Raw genomic sequence first — 16,102 nt, 5'->3', positions numbered from 1 at the left:
TCCTTCCCCGCCCCCACGCCCTAATTATTTAGGGTGGGCAGTGTCCCACTTCTGGGGAGGGGTGTCAACCGGGCTTCTCCCTCCCCTCGCCCTTGGTGGCGGAAGGCGGGACGGGAAAGGGCCGTCTGGACAGGCGCGCAGCCCTCCCGGACCCCCAGGGGTGCAGGGCCAGGCGGGGGACCCCGCGGCGGCCCGGCCCGAAGGAGGGGGGCCCCCTCCCCTGGGCCCGGGCCCCCGGCCCTCCGCGGCGCCCGAGGCCGGAACAATAGCGCGCGCGGGCGGGGCGGGGGCGGGGCGCTCCGCCGGGCCCCGCCCCCGGCCCGCCCCCCGCGCTCGCACACCCGCTCGCACACTGGCTCCCACCCGCCGCCCGCCCAGGCACTGCCCGCGGGAGCCGCCGCCGCCGCCGCCGCGCCCGCCATGGACGTCCGCCTGTACCCCTCGGCGCCCGCGGTGGGCGCGCGGCCTGGGGCCGAGCCGGCCGGCCTGGCGCACCTGGACTATTACCACTGCGGCAAGGTAGGCGGGGGCCGGGGGTGGGCGCCGAGGCGGGCGCGGCCTGCCCGCGCCTTCGGACCCCGCGCCGCGGCCGGAGCGTCCCGGGCTGGAGCGCGGGGCAGGAGACACCTGGCGGCTCGGGACCGGGCACTGTCGGAGACCCACGGGGGGAGGTGCCGGCGGTGCCAGCGCGCGGGGGACCCGCACGCATCCGCCCCGCCGACGGGCACATGCCGGTCACACCGATACGTTCGCCGTTACCCTCCGGCCCCGAGTTATTCCGTTCACCGGCAGGAGTCACCTCGACGGCCACTCACACGATGACACAGTGACACGCCCTCCCACGGCCCCCTGACAGCCTCACGCTCATTCCCAGGCTGACACACGGGGACCTACTGTCGCACACACAGACAGCCCTGCACCTACTTGCACGCTGTCTTACCGTCCCGCGCAAGTCACCCTGACAGTCATTGATACACAATGACATGTAGTCACTCGCCCACGCACGCTGTCACATAGACACACACAAGTCACCCATCCACACAGCACGATGCCACACACTCCGATTCATGCCCCCGGTCGCCTGTCACACCCAGCCACAACTGGGGACAGGCACACAAAGAAGTTGCTCCGACAGTCACACGCTCACACTCCCCACGACTCACACGGGCGCGCACTGTCACGCACAGCCACCCATGCACGGTGAACCCGAGAACCATACAGCCACACGCGGTCACACCCGGCCTCCGCGCCGCCCCGGCCCTCACCCCGGTCACCAACTCGCGCGTCGGGGCTTCAACTTCCCGGCGCCCAGACGCACTAATTGTCCGTTCACTAATTGGCCGTCACTCGCCCGGCGGGGCCTGGGATTCCGAGTTGACAGTGGTCAATCGAGGCCTGTCGCTTCCCGGGGACGGTGAGCGGGAGTCCTCACCCCCCCCCCCGCCCCCCGCCCCCAGGCTGGGGCCTGCGGTGACGGCCAGCCGCCCCCACCCCCGGCCTTTTCCTAGAGGGCCGCCCCAGCCCGCGGCCGGGCCCCCGCTGTGCTGTCCTGGCGCGTCCTCCCGATGGAAGCTCGCGTGCCCGGTTCCCCGAACCAGGGGCGTGCGACCCCCGCTGCCCAGGCGGAGGCCGGCCGGGGACGCTGAGGTGCGGCGGCGCCGTCCGCGTCTCTCCCCTCGCCGGGGAGGGAACTTTCAAACTTAGTTAGCAGGCCCGACGGTGGGTGCGTCCGGCGGTCGGCGCGTTGGTCCGGGGCCGGAGCCAGGAGCGGCTTTTCGTCACTCGGAGCCCGGATTGAACGGCGCGCGTGGGTCTCCCCGCGGCCCTGCCGCAGACGCACGGGCCCCGCGGCGCTGCGTGGTGAGTGCGCGTCGGTGGTCGGCTGGGCTGCCCTCCAGGGGTCTCGGCCTCCGCCTACACCTCCGGAGCTCCTGACCGAGCCCCTTGCTGTGTGGGTGCTGCGGGTAGGGGGCGGCCCCGCGCGGACCGCGGGGTCTGTGGGCTGGGCCTCGCAGAGCGCGTCCTCGGGCGCTGGAGAGCGGTTTCTAGGGTCGCAGGGCAAAGCCCTCCGCAGTTCGCCCAGGGTGGGGGAGTGGGGTCCTGGGCCGCCAGGACCTGGGCGGCGTGGGGACGAGGTGGGGGAGAAGTGAGGTCTCCCGGGAGGTGGGTGTGATTATCTTCTGTCCGGTGACTGGCAAAGTTAGAAGCGGGAGAGGGGGATGGTGTCTTTAAGAGAAGGCCTGTTCTGGGGCTATTTCCAGTCGGATGGAGGGAAAATTGATTACAAGTAGCAAGTGGAGTCTTGAGGGAGAAGAACACCGTTGGATGAGGGGACAGTTGGTCTGTCTTCTGCCCGTGGCTTTGTTACTTTTTTGAATATCAAGTTGGCAAGGTTCCAGTCCGTGGTTTCAGGGTGTGCTCAGGGGATGCAGGATTTGTGCCTCAAAGTCGGGATGGGTGGATGACCGTTAGCCTGGAGTGCTCCTTTCTGGGGTGGTGTTTCTGTAAATCCCTCCAGAGTGGGGTGGTCCCATATGTGGGCCTTTGGGGGGACCTCTGAGGGGGGGGCCTTTTGGCACTTAGTTGAGGCCCCAGCTTTATTCGGATAACTCCACAAAGCTCTGACTCAGCACCAAGAACCAGTGTGAAACCTGGCCAGGGAGAGAACCGCTCAGGGAATGAGAAGCCGGGTGATTCTGGTTTCTAAAGTCTGTGACCTAGGACCTCTGGACCAGAGCTAAGCACATGTCCAGATGAAGGAGGGTGGCAGCTGGGCCACTAAGATAGGTGAGAGAAAGGTCTGACCTTGTACTTGGATGTGAGCCCTGCTTCTCAGGCTTCAGGCTTGTGTCAGGATGAGGCCGGGGAAGTCACTTGGCTCAGCTCGGGTGGGTCAGATGCCTGTTGGTAGCAGATGTCAAGTGGGCAGTCATCTTTAGTGCCGGTGGTTTGGAGGTGGAGCACATTGTGGCCAGGACCTGATGGTGAGGGACTGCCCGGGCTCCCTTTGTACAGCTGATCACTATCAGAACTGGAGGGGAAACTAAGGCCCAAGGCACAGCCATGACCACACTTGGAGCCTGTGAATTGGGCTGCAGAGCTAGGACACAGCCTGCACACTGGGGGCTTGGCCCTGACAGTCCACATAGGAGGCTCGCCTCCACGGGGAGCTGGGCCTGCGAAACACAAGGGCAAGCTTTTGCCCAAGTGATGCTTGATAACCATGGGACAGATGACCTGGAAGAGCCCTTGGCGACTGTTCCCTTGGTGACTGTCCCCTTAGTGATCCTCTACACAGAGATTCCAGCCACTTTAAACCAAAGTCATGAGCAGTGGCTGTTCTTTTGGTATCTTTTGTTTGAGAAAATACATAATGGCAAAAGCTGCTATGGTTTCATTTTTGCTTTGAAATAGATGTTATTTTATTAATCACAGCAATATTAGCATGCATTTGAAAAATAGCTCACCAGACATGAGGCGGGCACATTACTCATTTCATGTAATAACAGTGCCTGGTGAGCATAGGGGCCTGTGGCCCTGTGGCTCCCAGGATCTGTGGCCCCATGTTAGGAACCACTGGTCCTCTCCTTCTCCCCTGCTTCACAGAAGGGGCAGCTGAGTCACAGAGTAGTGTACTCACAGGTTACATAGCATGTGAAGAGCAGAGTTGAGGCCTGAGCCTAAGTTTCTTGACTCCCAGCTTGACACTTCTGTGGCCCTCAAGTCTCTGCCGTGGTTTAGGGGTGGGGAGTGCATTGTGACATCCTCCTAGGGTATCTGTGAGGTGCCTTCATTCTGATTTTGGCAAGGCACTTTACCTGGCTGAAGGCACTGCTTAGGGCTTCCCACTCAACTATGGCAGACTCGTGTAAACAGGCCATTGGAATTGGGCAAACTTGGGTTCAAATCTCCAGCTGTGGCTTTGTGACCTAGGGCACATGACTTATAGCTCATTTTTTTTTTTTTTTACTGAGATATGATTGACATAAAATTAAATGCAAATTTTAAGTGTACAGTTCCAAGAGTTTTGACAAATGTAAACACCCATGTAACCATGATCCCAATCCCCATATAGCCCATTTTCCATGCCCCAGAAAGTTCCCTTATGTTCCTTTCCAGCCTACATTCTTCATCCCCACCTTTATAGGAAATGACTTATCTGATTTCTGTTATCAGCGCTTTATTTAAGTTCCGTTTAAGTGTACTAAGTATGTTTAAGTTCTAGAATTTCATGGGCAGCATGTACAGTTTTGCATCTGGTTTCCTTTAGCTTCTTGACATAGTGTCAAGATTCATCTGCGTTGTGTATATCCAGAGTTGTGTTTTATTGCTAAGAAATATTACATTGTATGCCTACAGCTCAGTTGGTTTATCTGTTTACCTGCCAATGGACGTTTGGCTTTGTTTCCTGGTTGGGCTGTGGTAAATAAAGCCTCTGTGAACATTTTTACATAAGCCTTTTTGTGAGAATTGCACATCTAGTGAACTCCAGGGTGATGTGCCGGGCGGTCCAGTGACCACACTTCATGTAGCAGTGGTTTGGTTGTTTGTGTACAGGTTTCTGTGGGGCTCCCAGCACCTGGCACCGTGCCTGACCCATAACTACTCAGGAAGTATGTGCTGGTGGGTGAGTGATGCAACTTGCCACCCACACAGCCCTGGGCACAGCATCTTATATCTTGATGGGGATAAACACAAGCTCCGCTAGTGAATCACTGGAGTCTCCTTGGGATGAAGATCCACGAAGCAGGGTTGCTGTCTCCGCCTCACCTGTACTTGAGGTTTATTAGTCCTGCTCTGTGTTTCTGGTGGATGAGGTCCCACTGCTTCTCTCTGCAGGGGCACAGGTGGCTGTGAGCCAGGTGAGCTCTGAGCTGGGATGGCTGGTCCCGGGGACTCTGGAGGCTGTTAGGAAGCTCTTCTACTTTTCACCTAAATGTGTTTTCTGTAGCCCCTCCCCTAGTCTGTCTTGAAGGGTCCTTACACCAAAACTCCTGTACGTTATGAATGTCAGGAGCCACAGCCCAGGCTTGGCACTGCTGCCTCCAGTCTCCTGGGTGACCTTGAGCATAACAGTGCCCTTCTCTGGGCCTCTGTTCCCCTCTTGGCAAAGGGCAAGCAAATCAGCGAACATCGGTCTAGTGAGAAGGAGAGCTGTGGTGTGGAGATATAATGAATGAAGGCTGGGTATGGCCTTTGTGACTGTAGAGTGTGGTATACCTAAGAAGGATGAGAACGATGCTTTTTGAGGAGATGGGCCCTCATAAGCTTCAGAGGGCAGGAACCACTGTGCCTACTTTCACTTTTGTATTCCTAGAGCCGACCTGGCACATAGGTGCCCAATAAATATTTGCTGACTGATGGACTGACTGACTGAATGAATGAATAAATTCAGGGCTCACCAGTTGTCCCCTGTAGCTTGAGGCACTTAGCATGTGTTTGGCTCTTATAAGATTTAGTAAGCCATCAAATCCAGGGCAGGGCAGGGGCCAAGACTCTTTTGGCTGACTGGTCATTCCTAGAAGAGCTTACCCAAGTAGGCCTGGAGGACAGAGCCCAGCACAGAGAGCAGTCAGTAAGCCTGAAGAGCGGTTGAGACTATGCATACAGGACAGGGCCCCACACTTCACCCCTGTCCCAAGAATCCCCTTTAAGGACTGCTGGCCCCTTGTGATTCCATAGGGTCAGCTATCTTGCTTCTGATTTCCTAGAACTAGTCTCAACATATGAAGGCAGTGTAAGTTCTGGAACCCAGAGGAACTGGGTTTGAATGCTGCCTTCACCATCATCAGCATAGGCCAGTTATTTCTCTGTGCTTCAGTCTCCTCATCTACAAAATGGGCACAGCAACACCTCCCCTATGGGGTTGCCTTGAGGTTGGAGATCATGCATATATAGCATGTGGCCCCAGCAGGAAATGCTTTCATTTCTATTCATAAAGAGCTGCACAGATGCAAGTTAAAATGCTGGAGGAACCTGTTTCAGCACTAGATGCTGGAGGACTGGCCAATCCCAGCTGCTGCAGGGGAAGGGTCTTCCTAACATCAGGTGTTTCCATACCTGGGTCTCTGGATCTGATCTTTCCTGCATCTGGTTTGAAGCCGTCTCTCACCGGACTGCTCAGCATAATGAATTGACAAGGCGCTGCTCATTTCCTTGGGTTCTGTTTCCTTTTTGAATCTGTGTGGGAGCAGAGCTGGATTCATCAGGCAGAGAAGACTGGTTAATTGCAGCCTCACCATTCTCTGGAGTGGGCTGGTGACCTCGTGCACATTCTTTAACTGCTGCAGGTCTCAGTTTTCTCATCTGTACAAGGGGGCGGTAATGCCTTCCTCATACTGTTGCTATGAAGCTCAGATTAAAAAAACAGACATGGAAGTTCCCTTTGATCTAGAACGGTGTTTCCCAGCCTCGGCACTGTTGACACTTCGGACCTGATAATTCCTTGTTTGGGGGGCTGTCCTGCACGTTACAGGATGTGTAGTAGCATCCCTAGCTTCCACTGCCAGCAGCCTCTCCTCCGTAGTCGTGAGAGCCAAATATATCCTCACACTTTGCTAAGTGTCTCCTGAGGAGCAGAAGTGCCCCTGTTTGAGAACCATTGGCCTGGAAAATGTGACACAGGTAAACTAGAAAGTGATGGCGATGAGAGTGACAGAGCTCTAGAGCTTGTGCTTTCTGTTCAGTATTTTAGTCCTGTGTCTCCCTGTCAGTAAATTCTGTGCCCACGTGGTTGGCAGTCATCCTATTTACATGGACCAAAAACCTGCATAGTGATTTTTCAGTGTGGTTTGGGAGCAGCAATAAACACATATGGTAAATAATTATTAACTTAATGAGTCGTGGTAAATTGTAATTTTATCTCTTAGTGAAAACATGCTGTATAACACAGGATAATAAATTTTGATCAATTATCCTGATGCTTAAACTTGCTACTGTCTAACAACAAACTTCTGGTCCTGCTTGAATGAGCAACAAGACTGTGGTTTTTCACTATGTAATTACCCATTTACTGCTGGGCTTCTCAGATGTTTAGCAGGTTTTTATTGCGTGCCTACTGTGTGCCAGGGGATGCAGCCGTGTCTTGAAGGCTCAGCCACTCAACGGGAAACTTTTATTTGCTAGATGAAAGGCTGTGTGGGTCTGTAACATGGCTTAAAATGCAGAGTCATAACTAAATATATAATTGTCTGGGGATGTGGCAGGGCTGTGGGAAGGCCTCACACAGCAGAGTCTTACAGGATACGCCAGGCGGGCTATGTGGGGGACATGTAGAATTCTTGGAACGGTGTCCTGGGCAGAGGGGAGAGCAATTATTGCAAGGGGGACTGGAGGGTGATTTGGGGATACTGTAGCCTAAGGCAGGGAGGCCTGCCTACAGGGGAGCTGAGACACCAGCAGAGATTGTCATAAAGGGTGTCACATCCCAGCTGGTTGGGTTTTAAGTAAAGGAGTGCCTTGGAGCCAGAGGTGTGGAGCAGAGTATGGAATGCTTCATGTTGCTGAATCAGGCTGTTATCAGCAGCTGTCCCTTGGTCTTCTGCTGATGGAAAAGTTTAATGACTTGTGTTTCATTTCACCCAGTAGTCATAGAGGCTCTGCTTCTCAAACTTTAGTGCAATAGAATCACCTGGACAGAGGGCAGTTGAAACAGATTGCTAGGTGCTGCTCTCAGAAGTTCTGACTCAGGAGGTTTGGGGAGAGGCTGAAAATGTGCAGCGCTAATAACAAGTGATGCTGATGTTGCTGGGAACATATTGTTGGACTGGGCCATGTGGCCTTGGCTCAGACACAGTCAGGTATCCCAGAGACCCCTGCCTTCTTTAGGCCCTCTGTAGTTATGGGGAGAGTCTCCTTCACCTTGGAGAGTCTTACATTGGGCTTCTTGGAAACAGACTCTGAGATGGAGGGTTGCCTGTGGAAAGTTTTTTTGGGGGAAGTTCCCAGGAAGTGTACCTGTAAGGAAGTAAGGGAAGCATGATTGTATGGAGGGAGAAGCTGGTCTGGAGCATGGTCACTAATCTGGAGTGGCTTTGTAGCGTTGTCTCAAACTGGGGCAAGGAGGGCTACCTGTGTCTTTGGTTCTTGCAACATGCAGTCATTAGCTGCAGGGCATCTCCTTGGCCCAGGTGGCTCCGTATAGCAGAGAGGTTCCCAGTGGGGGCTACAGCTGGGACATCCCCATCAGCTGGGCATGAATGCATAGAAAGGGGAGCACTATAGTGCCTGTTTCAGGGAGATGCAACATAGGGAGAAAACTCATCCTTCTCTTGGTTCCCAGGAAATCAAGGGCCAGCATGTTGATGATTTATAGAGACTTTGAGTCACTTGCTGAAGATTCTTCCTTATCTCATGATGTGAGTGAGAACTGTAGGATAATTGCTTCTTAGGTCTGAGTGAAGAAAAATTATAATTAATGGGATTTTCTAGGGCCCAAAGAGATTCTATTACTGAGATGTCACGTACTTTCCCGTGTGGTGGGGAGGACTCCACACTGATTTCTGAGAAACTTCTGGGCCATGCCTCAGGGAGTCAGCTCTGGGCAGGGGACAGTGGCTTTCTTCTTGGGCTGGAGTCCTGTCACAGCTTCAATAAGAGGCTCTTCACCTGGCCCCTGCCTCAGTGTCAGCCCTTGTCCATGGCTGTCCTATCCCCATTGTCTTCACCTTCTCTGAGCTCCCAGGAAGCTCAGAGGTAAATGAGCAGATCATCTGTAGCTATAACATAGGATAGATATCACACACATCTTTTGCTTATTAACTCCCAATGTCATTTTGCTTTTCTGTCATTTTCCCACTTGATCTTGAGTCCCACCTTTTTTTTTTTTTTAATTTGTTTTTGTTCTTTGTAAGATACACATAAATATGGTAGAATATAAAGGAAAACATGGGGGTCCTGCTCATTCTCATCCCCTCTCCCCACTGCCTTCCCTGCCCTACTCCCTAGGGGTAACCCCTGAGGGTATTGGGTGGAGGTACTTCTAGTCATCACTACTCTTCAGTTTACTTCTAATAAGTTTATTGTCTCTATTCTTTAATCACTTTTTCATTCACAGAATTTTGTATTATTTCTTGATTGATCTTGTATCAGAGTATCCCATTTCTTTTATAAAATGGATATGTGAATATCTTGAATCTTTTTGAAGATTATAATAGTTGTTTTTTTTTTTTTTTTAATTTTTCTTTTCAACGTTTATTTATTTTTGGGACAGAGAGAGACAGAGCATGAACAGGGGAGGGTCAGAGAGAGAGGGAGACACAGAATCGGAAACAGGCTCCAGGCTCTGAGCCATCGGCCCAGAGCCCGACGCGGGGCTCGAACTCACGGACTGCGAGATCGTGACCTGGCTGAAGTCGGACGCTTAACCGACTGCGCCACCCAGGCGCCCCAGTTGTTTTTTTTTTTAAGTTATCTTCTGTTTCCTGCATTAACTCTGTTTTCTTGGTGGTTAGTTCTCTTCACCTTAGGCCTCTTTTTATGCTGATATTTTCTACACATGTCTGGTGATTCTTGATGGACATTTACTTGTAAACAGAGGTCTAGACTGATCTGCTCTGTAGTTGTTAAGTTTCCTCAATGCCTGTGAAATCCACAGTTTTGTGGGTAAGCAATGTGAAGTTGATTTTAGGTGCCCTGGATGTGGTTTGTGTGTGGATACTTGAAGCTGGGGACTTCTATTAGCACATGGGACAAGTTCACTTGAGGTTGGGGGCATCTGTTTCCCATGTAGACCAGCAGTTACCCACGGATACTGGTACACTTTGTTTCTCCTGCCTCATGCCTACCCACAGTGGGGATTCCCTGAAGCAGATCTCTCATTTAATTGGAATTCTCCTCCCTGGCTGGAGGCAGATCCTACAGTCAGCTTTTGTGAGGTCTGTTAAGCTGACACAAAGGTCCAGGTACATCCCTGGCCCAGGGCTTCCAGTCCCTGCTGCTTCTCTTCGGGGATTTTCTGGGGTTCAGTTAGGATAATAGTTTTCCCAAAGGACTGTGTTGGTGTGCTGGTGCGTCGGAGCTGATAGGCTTTCATTGTCAGTCTGACTTCTTACTGCCTGGCACTCTTGGTGTTTCTGATCCCCAGCCCTTTCTTGTGTTCTTTTGGGAGCTCTTTGGAGTTACTCCACTTTAATCCATCTATCTGTCTGAATTATGAATATTAATGTGTGTATATAAGAATTATGAATATATGTGTTATATGTGTGTATATCTTTTTTTTTCTATTCTAGTGTTATTTAGAAAAGAGGCAGAAAGTGTGTGCTCCTTCTGCCATCTTGAACAAAAAGTCCCCTCTCACTGATTTTTATTTTTTAAATTTTGTGCTATTTTATGAAGGAAAGTAGGGTAGAAGTAAGTGCAGATTTATTTGCTGAGCATTTCCCCATCTCAGGCTCATTCTCGTACCATCTCATTAAGCCTCCTAACTATGCCAGGCACGTGTGTCCCCATTTGTAGGTGACAAAACTGAGATCCAAGTAGATCACGTTACACAAGGCAGCAGAGGAGCTGGTTGGCAGAGCTGGAGTTCAGAGTGTGTTCTCTCTCCTCCTCTCTCCTGCAGCTTCCATGGTGCCGGGTGGAGCTCCTGCCCTCTGCAGGGATGGAAGAGTGGATCAGCTTGCCCCTTGGTTTTACTGTTGACACCTTGGCTCTTCTAGGGGCCAGGGGATTCCCAGCTGGGCCTTCTGCCTTGGTTTTCAACTTCAAACATCCCTTGGTAATAGAATGCCTTCATATTACAGCTAATTAAAACGTGCTTATCTTGAAGTTGGGCCTCATTTGCAGAAATGATTTAGAAACTTGTTGGAAATGAATCCAACTCAGTCGTATAACCCAGGGTCAATCTCATGCATAAATTTTATTGTTCCATTTCGCTGTGTTTTGACTTGAACTGAACTTGATAATGTGGAATATGGACGCTGGGCCTTTCGTTGCTCATTTATTTTGCAGATATTTACTGAGTGCCTAGTGGGTGGTATCTACGTTATTTAAGGAGGTCCCTTCACCCCAACCCCCATGCTTTTTTCTATTCTATTCATTCACCTGAGCTGTACGTTAATTGTTTTGCAAAATCAGTGGATTCAAATGTGACTTTGAGTTCAGCGGAAGTGCCTGGCTTCCTATCCTTCCACTTACAAGCTGTGTGACTTTGTACCTGTCACTTAACTTCTCTGATCTCCTGTGTTCTCACATAACCACACTTCCATCTCAGGTTTGTGGTGAGGCCTCCATGATTTACATGACCTCCCTCATTCCTGCTGCCTAGTACCATTCAGGTCATCCCTCTGTAGGACAGCGAACATAGGCTCCATCCCAGGTTTTTTTTGTCTTTTATAAATGGCTGAGTCTCAGGAGCTTTCCCGTTCAGAATAGGTGTAGTGGTGGTTTTGGTTGGGACGGTTTCCTTTCTCTCCGTATCAGTTCCCTTATTTCTGGTTGTATATCCCACAGGGACTTGATGAGGTTCAATTAAACATTCAGACTCACAAGACACACATGGGCGACACTTGGTTCCTGTCTCCTTGAAGGAGCCACCTGCCAGCAGAGCATAGGATCTGTTCCTCCTCTGCAGGAGTAGTTCTAGCCACAGTCTCTGCCTTAGTCCATGGAGGTAGCCACCAGCTCCTCTGTTACCTGCCTCCCCACCCCCCGGGTTTTAGTTTAGGTGCAAGGGAATGAGACCCACAACGGGTAGGTTTGGAAGTTACCCTGCTCACAAGCCTTATTCCTCAAATGACCCATATCTGTTGTAGCAATTCCATAGCCTTTAGTTCGAGGGTTTCTTGCAAGGGGGCATGTCAGTTATAAGAGTCACTGCACTCAGGAAAATCTAAAGTTTGGTTTCTTTATCAGATATTTATAATTTATTTATAGTTACTTCCAGTCCAGGTACAGTTTACCAGTCAGGGGTCATTTGTACCATAAGCAGAGTTGCCTAGTAACATAGTTAACATCCTACTTTAATCAGGTTTCCAGGGAGTTATGCTAGACAGTTAACAAAGGTGAAATTCTCTTGCAGAAGGGAAAAGGATTTGCTTAACCCTCTACCCCACATACATCATCCTGTTTTCCCCAGAGAAGTGGTGCTTTTCGGCATCTCTTTTGGAGCCATGTATGAAGTCCTCAGTATGGTTATGATATATTCCATGCTTGTTTATGTTTTCTGATTGATCTATATAAGACACAGACATAAACTCTGGCCAAGAGATATCCTGTGGAGTCATATTGGCTTGGGATCAAATCCCGGCTTTCAACTTATTAAGAGTGCATTCATTCATTCAGCCATGCAAAGAACATTCACTGACTGCTGTCTGCAGGGCTTTATGGTAGATGCTAGGCAGGAACAGGTGATTAAGACCTGGTCCTTAACCCTTGAGGAGCCACAGTCTTATTAGAGAGATAGGCAAAGATAAGCAATTCCAAATGGGTGTGGGATTACCAGGCCAGGCTGAGGTGGTCAGGGAAGGCTTCCCAGAGGAGGGGGGACACCTGGTCTATGCTTGAAGGTGAATTGGCCAGGTGAAGAACGTTGAGAAAAGTATTCCAGATAGAAAGAACAACATTTACAAAGGCATAGAAGGGGTTGAGAGTGTCAAGAGATAAAGCTCAAGAGGGAAACAAGGGCATTTGGAAAGCTACTTAATATCTCAGAGCCTCAGTTTCCTCATCTACAAAATGGGATTACCATTTTGGGATGGGATTAAATTCCCGCTTATGAAATTAAATGAGATAATAAGGTCTGCTTATTATCCGGGATAGGTTAATTTTAATTCCCTTTCCAAATCTGTCTATGGATGCCTAAGAGCCAAACTTTGACTTTGAATGAGAGACATGAGACAAGGAGAAACAAACAAACAAACAACCTGGAGGGCTTGGCCACCCACCTGTGCAATGCAAGCTTCTCCTCCAGTGACTCTTCTGTTAGTTGTCTTACCTCTTTTTTGGATGAAGCACTAAATGTTTGCGCTCTGTCTCAGATTATGTCTTACAATATCAGTGAAGCACATAATTGTGTTTTCCTAATGGCTCGACATTAACAATAAGCCACGACCCTGTTGAGGCATTCTCTGGGACAATTTTCCATCTGCCAACAGCCTTGTGCCCATCTGATGCTCTGTCAACACATCCTGTCATTTGCTGCTTTGTCTTGCTTTTCTGAAAGGCGGCCCCCTCCCACACGCCAGCTGGGGATGCTTAGCTTTGGGGGACATTTACTATCTAGTGACCACAAGTCACATTAGGATGAGCTGAGGAGTTATCCCGGCCATGATCAAGATCTTTCTGATGTGTAAATTGGATCCTGTCATTTCTCTGGGTGAAACCACTCAACGGCTCTCTGTTACAGCTTGGTGAACTCTTACCAACCTAAATCAGACCTCTGCTTAAAACCTCCTAGTGGCTCCCCCTGGTGTGTAGATAACATCAAATACCTTTTTTTTTTGGGGGGGGGGGCCCATAAATCCTGGTGTGATCTAGCCCCTGCCTGCTTTTCCAGCCTTACTCCCAGCTGCTCTGTCCGAGGCACCAGACTTTGTGCTGGGGATACGGTGGTGAGCAAAGACAACCTCCCCGTGGTTGACCTCATTCTAGCCGTCCTAGCCTTCTTGCTTCCAGCCCCCTCATGCCTCCAGTCTCCCCTACCATGCTCTTTTTAGCTTGAGGGGCTTTGCAAATGCTATTCCCTTTGCCTGGAATGTTCTTGCCTTCACTCTTCACATGACTGGCTCTTACTCATTTTTTTTTCGCCTTTTCAAAGACTCTGACCTTCTAATTACTGCAGTTATCCCATTATTTTCCATCACAGCCTCTAGTGTATTTTTTCCCCATCGCACAATGTGTCTATGAGATTACTTGAGTGTCTGTTCCACCTTTCAGACCACTGGGGGTCATGTTTGTTTTCTTTACCACTGAGTCCCCAGCACCTCAGTATGGTGTCTGCTATAGAGTAGGTGCTCAATAAAAAGTTGTTGAAAGAGTATATGAGTCAGTGTGAAGGTTATATTTTCTAGAGATGGCCACTATAACATAACTTAGGCTGTGTTTCCAAGAATAAGTCACTCGCTGTCTCTGGGCCTTTACATGTCTTATGTGTATATTGTTGTCAGGAGGATTAAACATAAACGTGAGAGGCAGTGTCTGGGGTCTGCAAGCGTTTTGTTTGTTTGTTTTTTGTTTTAGCTTTTATTTATTTATTTATTTATTTATTTATTTATTTATTTATTTATTTAAAGTAATCCCTACACAACAACATGGGGCTCAAACACACGACCCCGACATCAAGAGTCGCATGCTCTTCCGACTGAGCCAGCCAGGCGCCCCAGCCTGCAACTGTTAATAAATGTGAATTCCCACTGTTACCACATGCCACCCTCCCCTCCAGCTGAGCCCAAGAAAGAAAGTTGAAGTGTAAGTCAAGAGGGATGACGTTTAAAATCGTCTGGATTTTAATCAATGCTTGGCTCTCTGGGGCAAGGGCTGGTAGACCTCAGCCCCCTGTTTTGTCCGCCTCCCATCTCCCTGCTGGTGGTGACCTTGCCGCTTTCGAGGGGAGGGTATCACTCCCTGTTGCCTGGGTTGGGGTATCTGGGGCACGGTGGGCCTGGCCTTCAGAGATAGCACAATCTCCAGCTCGTGGGAACGTTTCTGTTGAGCAAGCAGGAGTTTTGGGTGACTTCTCTCCTGAAGGGATGACCCCCTTCTTTTTATTAAACTGTAAATTATAAAGATTATGTTACCTGCCCAAATGTTTAGGGAATGGGGGAGATCCTCTGCCACGACCCCACCGTGCAGACTAAAGAACAGTGTTGATTTGGGTCCTTTCCTTTCTGAATATTCAGTGCAGACTGTTCTGCCCCACCCGGGTCCTCCAGGAACCCCTTACCTGTCTCTTCTCTTTTCATGGACCATAACTTGCATTTCTTGTTTATGTCTCACCCCCACTGCTAGAATATCAGCTTCACAAGGACGGGGGTCTGTGGGAGCAGCTCTGATTGCTCTGCCTCTGGTTTGGGCATTTCCCACCTGCCTGGTAAACTCCTGCCCATGTGTCTTCTAGGTTTCTTCTCAAGGGCCATCCCTCTCCCCCCTGACCCAGGTCTTTACTGCTGTTCTCTGTGCCGCTGTCATTGCCCCTTCAACACCTGGAACACCTTAGGCTCCCTGAGAGGTGGGATGCTCTCTGTCCCCAGGAGATAGGGCCTTGAAGGCCATGTCTAGGAGCTTGGACTTTGTCTCAAAGGGCAGTGGGAGCTGAGGTGTATTGCATTTTAGAAGAATCTTGGTGGCTGTCTTCTGGGGAAAACTTTGGATGAGGGCGAGAGTGGATGCAGGTGATTACTATTGTTTAGGAGAGACTCGATGATGGCTTCCTGCACTGTCCAACATGATAGCCACTGGCCACATGTGGCTATTTATTTTTTATTTTTTATTTTTTTTAAACGTTTATTTATTTTTAAGACAGAGAGAGACAGAGCATGAACGGGGGAGGGTCAGAGAGAGAGAGGGAGACACAGAATCGGAAATAGGCTCCAGGCTCTGAGCTGTCAGCACAGAGCCCAACGCAGGGCTTGAACTCACAAACTGCGAGATCATGACCTGAGCCGAACTTGGACGCTTAACCGACTGAGCCACCCAGGCACCCCCACATGTGGCTATTTAAATTTAATATCAAATCAAATCAAATTGAACTCCTAGGTCACACTAGTGCTCGATAGCCACTGGGCTGTGCAGATACAGAGCATTCCCACCATTGCAGAAAGACCCAGGCTGTTGGCTGTGGGCCAAAGTAGAACCCAAAGTGAACATTTTTATGGCTCTTGATTTGGATTGTCATGTCATTTTCCAGAAGAGTCATCCACATTCCCTAGCAGCACGAGAAAGTGTCCATTTTGTCCCACCCTTCTGACGCGGCTTATTGTCTTTTGAGGAACCTTCAATTGTGTATGCCTCTTGTCAAACCTGCCTTCACTTAGGGTGTAACATGTGGACCATGAGGTCTTTGTGATCAGGGAATTATATGTATATTAATGCAGATTTCAATAAAAAGAGTTATGTTTGCCATTGTGGTACGGTCTGATGCTGTTTAAATGCCTTTGGTAATATC

The 16,102-nt window shown here is 50.2% G+C and overlaps 1 protein-coding gene across 4 annotated transcripts in view; it reads left to right on the top strand.

Moving 5' to 3' along the window:
* Positions 1-354: 354 nt before the first annotated feature.
* Positions 355-16,102, top strand: part of TOX2 (TOX high mobility group box family member 2) — a 136,527-nt gene continuing 120,779 nt past the window's right edge. Inside the window, exon 1 of one of the 4 annotated variants that reach the window (XM_045444529.1) lies at positions 355-519. In XM_045444529.1, coding sequence (XP_045300485.1) covers positions 421-519 — 99 coding nt within the window. In that variant the 5' untranslated portion in view covers positions 355-420. Of the gene's footprint in view, positions 520-1,713; positions 1,861-10,585; positions 10,718-16,102 lie in introns of those variants that run through there. The other 3 variants (XM_045444527.1, XM_045444533.1, XM_045444526.1) reach the window with 3 other exon arrangements.

The sequence above is a fragment of the Leopardus geoffroyi genome, chromosome A3 (assembly GCF_018350155.1).
Source record: "Leopardus geoffroyi isolate Oge1 chromosome A3, O.geoffroyi_Oge1_pat1.0, whole genome shotgun sequence".
In the NCBI taxonomy this organism is placed as follows: Eukaryota; Metazoa; Chordata; class Mammalia; order Carnivora; family Felidae; genus Leopardus; species Leopardus geoffroyi.
Note: the sequence above shows the minus strand (reverse complement) of the source record. Positions and strands in the feature narration are given on the sequence as shown.